The 7,233-nt window shown below is 35.1% G+C and overlaps 1 protein-coding gene and 1 long non-coding RNA gene across 3 annotated transcripts in view; one reads left to right on the top strand and one right to left on the bottom strand.

The window, feature by feature from the left end:
- Positions 1-2,916, bottom strand: part of LOC117120329 — an 8,863-nt gene extending 5,947 nt beyond the window's left edge. Inside the window, exon 1 of the long non-coding RNA XR_004447325.1 lies at positions 2,710-2,916. This is a non-coding gene — a long non-coding RNA (uncharacterized LOC117120329). The remainder of the gene's footprint in view (positions 1-2,709) is intronic.
- Positions 1-5,188, top strand: part of LOC117120327 — a 6,033-nt gene extending 845 nt beyond the window's left edge. Inside the window, exons 1-6 of one of the 2 annotated variants that reach the window (XM_033265350.1) lie at positions 211-465; positions 1,165-1,230; positions 2,941-3,039; positions 3,436-3,564; positions 3,816-3,858; positions 4,978-5,188. In XM_033265350.1, coding sequence (XP_033121241.1) covers positions 247-465; positions 1,165-1,230; positions 2,941-3,039; positions 3,436-3,564; positions 3,816-3,858; positions 4,978-5,177 — 756 coding nt within the window. In that variant the 5' untranslated portion in view covers positions 211-246 and the 3' untranslated portion in view covers positions 5,178-5,188. Of the gene's footprint in view, positions 1-210; positions 466-1,164; positions 1,231-2,940; positions 3,040-3,435; positions 3,565-3,815; positions 3,859-4,977 lie in introns of those variants that run through there. The other variant, XM_033265349.1, reaches the window with a different exon arrangement.
- Positions 5,189-7,233: the final 2,045 nt, after the last annotated feature.

Below are 7,233 nucleotides of genomic sequence, written 5' to 3' on the forward strand. Positions count from 1 at the left end.
AGAGACAGACTTCAAGGCCCACCATAACTACATCCCTGCTTTAAGGCTGTAAAAGTGCATAGAGGTACTGTACTCACGCTATAAAAGTATCAATTTTTTAGGTAACCATATTTTCATCCACTGTATACTGTATTATGTTTGTGGGCACTGAATACTACACATAAATTTTTATTGAACAGAGTGTGAAAACTTTAAAAATCAATCAATGAATCTCTTTGTTTTTTTTTTCAGTCCATATCTGTGATCATGACAACAAACATACCAGTGCAAGGTTCTACAGCTCCAGTAGTTCTGTACCAACCATGTGCAGAATATCGTTCGTCAACCTTTAACTCCAAGGCAGCGCTAATAACCGGCTATATGCAGATTGGCCTAGCAGTGGTATCCCTTGCATTTGGTGTGGCTTGTATATTTTCTGACACTTTTGCTGGTTATGTTGCTGTTCCAATCTGGGGTGCACTTGGGGTAAATTTGTTTAAAATAATAAATATACAATCCTCACGGTCACATCATAATAAACTTCTACCATTCATTCTTCTAATCCTGTGGAAATAAAACATCCTCAGCTGTCCACTTTGACTATCAGTTATTAGTTAATGCTTATTCACATTACAATCAGAGTTTAGTTTTTTTTGTTATAAAATTCATTTTAACTGATACAATTTTTTGGGATTGCGATTCTGAATTTCAGACATTTTTGTTCTCTGAAAACAAACAAGAAAACTATTGTTAATTAATTAATCCAGCATCTTTGTCAGCTGCGTGCTCCTAATAATCTGACAGCATTTTGATCAAAGGGTGGGTTCAGAGAAAATGTGGATTGGGTGGGGATGGCATGCAAATTGTGAAGCACCAAGTGGGTGTGGGGGGGGGGCATTGTTGCTAGGGAACTTTATTTAGAAATGCTTTTTCAATGTGCATTTTTATCTGGTAAAGTTTAAATGTACTCATCCATCTTGCGTTAAAATAGAATGAATCCATTGCATACACAGGTTTCTGAAATGTTGGTTTGCAGTCACACAGCAAATTGTACTTTCATGTCTCCTTCACTCTCAATACTGAATCACTGTTCATTGTTAAAGAAACAACTGCTATACAATATCTAAAAAAAGCATCTAGAGTATGTTGATTTTTTATATATACACATATTTTATTTTTCTGCAGTTCTACCTTGTGGCTGGAATTCTGGGAGTGGTTGCAGGAAATGCAAATGGAAGAAATGCGTGTGTTGTAAGTTATATTTCTGGAAAACAGACAGCTTTGTTTACTTTGTTCAGCCATTAGAAAAATGACTTAATATCCACTCATTTTTTCCTGCCTCCTCTGACGATCTTGAAAACTATGTATTCACAAAACAAGGTATAAAAAAGCTTGCCTTCATGTATGGAGATGCAGTCATTGGGACCTTAGTGGCATAATGCCTATGGACTCTTAGGGGGGGTGGCCCCCTACCGCAGGCCCTAGTCCAAAGGAGACCTGAAGGGCCCTCCTAGTAATACACAGCACTCTTCTAACATTATGGTCCAGTCCAGTAGAAGACACCCAAAACTAACATTGAAATAATGTTATATTTGGTTTTTAATACAATACTAATTTGAATTTTTTTTATTAAAAGTTTAAAGTTTATTAAAATTCACTATTGTAAGCTAAGAACTTCGCTTGATTCTGCAAAGCTAGGACTTCGAAAATGCCCATACAGTGTGGTCCACTGGTGCTATTTACGATAGACGAGGCTTAACAGGAAGGATTTATCCATCATATGTGATCATCCGTCTTCTTGCATTCATTCATTTCATATATTTATTCGACCAATACACATTTACAATAGGTACAGTACAACAAATGTTGGCCATGCAATATGACATACGCCATATTTTTTTTAATGTTCCTTTTATTCATGCCTAAGAAACAACATATACAAAACAAAATAAACAAGTTGCATAACAAATAAATCACCTTCTTTTATGTTTACTCTGAAATATTTATGCAGTTCACGACAATTACAAAACAGACTGGATGTTAATACTAGTAACAGACGAAATGAAGGCTCTAATGTTATGATTATAATAGGCTTAATACTTGCATATTCTGCAACAAGTAGGCCTGTTACTCATGTAGAAGACCATTGTGCTCAAGTGGATTCTTGTTGAATTAGACTTGGACATGACATAATAATATGTAAATGTTTAATGGCGTAATTGTCACACTCTTTATAATACCAAATTGTTCTTTATTGTTCCTTTAATTTAGATCTGGTTTAGAGTTTTCTTTTACAATTCAGTTTGTGTTTCCCATGATCAGCAAATCGAACGCATGCAAATCAAGTTTCTGAGATTTATTGGTAATAACAATGTGTGCAAACTTGATTCTTTAAAAAAGCATAGGCAGTTTTTTTCTCTATAGGTGTGTTAATTCCTCATTCTTGTGTAATTTGTTTCCATATTTTTCTTTAAAAGTTCCCCGTCCCAATATAAGTAGGCAAGATATTTTTTTTGTTTCAAAATGTAGAGTTAACGCACCTAAAACTGGTTTTATCAGTAGGGACTTTCCTCTTTCTATAATTCTGTTAGAAACAATGAGCCATCAATTGAGATTTTTCAGCAACCCTGTCATTCATTTTTTGCCCAAGTTAAAGTAGCCATTTAATCATTCACCTGCTCTGGAATTTAATTTTATTGAACTTTCTTATAATGTTGTTACGTCACTGACCTTAGTTGATGAAAGCCTTTATCCGATGATGCATGGTTCAGGTAGCTCAGGAGTTTGCAGATGATTAAGACCTTAGTGGTGTAACTCCCTATACCATGTTGCAGTTATGTTAGGTTCCTTGTTTTTCTTTGAAGTGAAAATTAATGTTGAGTGAATACACGTTTCAATGAGTATTATGGACAAAATAAAATATTTGCATCGTATCATAATTAAAATAATATTCTGTTTCAGATTGTGGGTTGTTTAGTGATGTCAATAATTGCAGCTGCAACTGCCTTTGTGCATATTATTATTGGTAGTATTTCGACAGCTTATGATCATTATTGGATTGTGAGTCCCAAGAAAATATTTCTACATCTTTTATTGTATTTGTATTATTATAGAAAGCATAGAGGTATTGAAATACAGTATAATGATTGGAAAGAAAAATGAATGAAGAAATAATAGAGGGAAGATAATGGAGTCAATAGAGAAAGAAATAAAAAATTAATTAATTAAGAAGAGGAAGAAAGATGGGGGAAAAATGGATATGTAAGGATGAATGTCAGAAAATGAAGAAAGTAAGAATAGAAGGATTAAAGGAAAGATAAGGATTTTTAAAGAGAGAGTGGGCTAAAAATAAATGAAGATACAATAATTGGGATGAAATGAATATGATATGCCTATAGAGAATAACTTTAATTATAATTTTAATAGTAATGGTATCAAATTATTGTTTATTATTAGGGTGGAGGATGGTATGCTATCAACATTCTGTGTGTACTTGTTGGAGTGGTTCAGTTTGTGACAGCCATTGTTTCATCAGTGTTCATGTGTTGTGGGGCAAATTGTTGCTGTGGAGAACAAACATCAAATGTGAGTCATACATTTCTTTTGCATTTGGTTTTATTTTGTATTAAGTTGTAATACATTATCTGTTTTAGTTAATGTATAAATTTGAAATGTCAAAGTGTATTTCAATTGAATTGAAAACTGGAATTTTTCAGTTTTAGTTTAGAGTTACTCTCAGATTTACAACCTAAATTATGAATAAAGTAAATGAAATATCTAATATAATTATAATATAATTTAACTAATATATCACATTTGTACACTTTACAATTCAGGCTCTGGGCTATCCTCAGTATGCATCATATGTTGTTCAACCTGGTATGTTTGTTTTTATTATTGTTTGCCTCTGTACTTCTATTGCCACTGAAATCTATTCACACTATCAAATTGTGTTATTGTCTATACATTTGCATGATGATGTCATATAACAAACATCCATATATGGGATGATGATGCCACATCACACCCATATATGGGGATGATGATGTCATCATTCCTGTATTTGAGCAAATCACATGTATTATTATTAAGAGCTGTACTTATAGAGTACCACAGTCGTGTCATCACGAAGTAAGGTGGCGCTGTCTGTTGTCAACAGACATTGGTTACCGTTCATCACACCTGAATGACTTCATAAGCTTTCTGGAAAAGGCATTTTAAAATCTAATATTTTATGTATTTATTTTTATGTACTAAAAATACAAGTCTCGCATTTTATTAGTTACCGAATACACATTTAATCATCAATTAAAAATTACAAATAAAAAGTAAGATACAACATCTTAATATTTACATTAGAAATTGGGATCAATGGTTTGTCAGTGGAGAAAATGGCGCCCGGTTGAGTAGTATCACGCGGTATCGTGACGTAACACTGTAGTACTCTATACCCAATTCGCATGTACTGTACAACATTTTGCCATATACAAATTGAAACACGTCATCACACTGACTTGGGTCCCAAGTTGGAAAAACCCCTTTCCGAAAGATTCTTTTAATGACATTGGGGGCGCTATATATTCTATGAGAAAAAAGTGGAAGTACCAAATGAAGTGCTGCGCCCACCTGAGACCCACCATGATTGGGGCTGAATTGATGAAATTTTTTAGAAGGTACCTTTAGAAGCTCAGAAATGGCACTGTCAGACTGCAAAAACTAATCGGCAACCAAAGTTTAGGCCTAAATAAAACAATAAGATTTGTTTTTTACTGAATTTTCGGGAGATAAGTGAATTTCCAGGAGATTTTTGCTTGTTTGCGGGAGTGCGGGAGACCATACCGATTTCCGGGAGACTGCCGGGAGTTCAGGAAGACTTGCGATCCCTGCACTGATTGCTGCATGCATGTATTCATTTCATCTCGTTAAATTTTCCAAGACCACCAGAAGCCTGTGTGCAAGTTTTTGATCTAATAAAAGTCTTTTTGATATCTCTCACAGGTCAGGTCATTCCCCAAGGTCAGGTTGCCATCCAAGGATATCCCATGATGCAGCAGCAATTTGTTGGTCAGCCAGTTGCCATGGGGCAACCACAGGTCATGGGTCAGCCACAGGTAGTAGGTCAACCACAGCAAAATGTCCAGTACATGGGCCAAGCCCAAGGACAGCTGCCTGCCTACACAGAACATGAGACAAAATAAGTTCCTCAAATCACACTGTAAGCTTTAGTCGATTTCCGGAAGACTGCCGGGAGTTCAGGAAGACTTGCGACCCCTGCACTGATTGCTGCATGTAAATGTGTATTCATTTCATCTCGTTAAATTTTCCAAGACCACCAGAAGCCTGTGTGCAAGTTTTCGATCTAATAAAAGTCTTTTTGATATCTCTCACAGGTCAGGTCATTCCCCAAGGTCAGGTTGCCATCCAAGGATATCCCATGATGCAGCAGCAATTTGTTGGTCAGCCAGTTGCCATGGGGCAACCACAGGTCATGGGTCAGACACAGGTAGTAGGTCAACCACAGTTCACAGGTCAACCACAGCAAAATGTCCAGTACATGGGCCAAGCCCAAGGACAGCTGCCTGCCTACACAGAACATGAGACAAAATAGGTTTCTTAAATCAGACTAACTTTTAGCTTCCATAAAAATAGAAATTATTAAAAAAAAATATTATAAGTACAAGTGTATATACTCAGATTATGTCAAACATAAAATACTAGAGTGACAATTGGAGATGAGTCTTGGTCAGGTGGTCAGCATCTTTTTTGACTAACTGTAGGCCTAATTGTAGAGTCGAAGGATAACTATCATTCACTCCAATACTTTAGGTGGTAAAACAGTATTACCAAAGGCCTGAAATCTATTAAAGTTCCAAATTGATTGATGAAACTTTTAAAAAGCGCTTGCATTAATATATAAGTATGTTTTTGGTGCGTTTTTAAAAACAGCTTTCCCTAGATTTTATAGAATTTCAGTTGGTCAGTCAATGGCAAGAAAAACTTTTTTTTGTATTTGGCTTTCTTTGCCAGCTTAAGCCTACTAGACTAGACAACGTTGATTGTAGGTGGTTGTCTGAACGGATAGTCATTAAAAACGATCTGTTAGGCGCGTGACGTCGCATTCCGTTCTTCATATAACTGCCCAGCTTTAGTCTTATTGTATATAAGTATGGATTTTTATATTGCGTAATGCAATAGAGAGTGAGTAACCTAAAATTAAGGTCTGCAACCCAGGCTCATATTGATATGTATTTGAGTACATATCTGATTACGGTATAAATGTACGGTACTATGAACAAACCCCTATATTATACATAAATATTTATATATTTTATTGGCAGAAAATCCAGATTTACATCATACTTTTTGTAATTTCATATGGTTTTATCCTGTAACTGTAAGTGGCAGGTTCATACTTGCTGTTGCTGTGAAGTTCTTTCTTTCTTTCTTTTATTAATATTTTAAGAGGAAATGTCCCACTCAGCAAAGCTGATTTTCAGGGGAGTCCTCATCACAACAGACAAATTACAAAAGAGACATAAAGCAGAGCAAACAGCAAAAACATCACATTCATAGAGAAATAAAATAAAAATAAAATAAAATCTCATCTATGTATCAGATAATTTAGAGTTTGTCATCAGTTACTGCTTTTAAAGACTGATGTTTTCTGAGTGATTATTCCTTTTTAAAAGTGTATTAAATTTACTCAATGTATGCCTGCATGTGCACATTATTAAGCTAAACAGTAGTCGCTATTATGCTTGCAAAATGTTATGAAAAATCTTGTGAATTTCTTAACACTTTAAGAAATCTTGAGGACAGGATGAACCATGATGGTATTCAATAAAGAGATTTATAATCCTTAATATAACTTGTTATACACTGTCACTGATTTTGTCTTAGACTCCAATGTTAAAGAAAATAAACTCATTTTTTCACACAACTGATGAACTTTTTTTGATTGGTTTATGCCTGCACACAATTCGTTCCTATATTTGAGCACCGTTTTTATCATTTACCTTTATTTATACATTGCATTTGGCAAACAATCAATCAATCGTTCCCTCTTTATGGCACCATTCCAAAAGTCGTTGCTCGTGGTCAGTGGCGGCGCTACTACCCCCCCCCCCTCTCTCAATCCCCTAGTCGGGAGAAAAAATACAAAAGATGTATTTATTACATAATATAGACTCTAAAATCGATTAAGTAAGTCTTTGAAACCCCTCAATTGTCATACTTTTAGGGAATTCGTTCGCC

The sequence above is a fragment of the Anneissia japonica genome, unplaced genomic scaffold (assembly GCF_011630105.1).
Source record: "Anneissia japonica isolate Jap-2015-1 unplaced genomic scaffold, ASM1163010v1 scaffold2236_len207018_cov178, whole genome shotgun sequence".
In the NCBI taxonomy this organism is placed as follows: Eukaryota; Metazoa; Echinodermata; class Crinoidea; order Comatulida; family Comatulidae; genus Anneissia; species Anneissia japonica.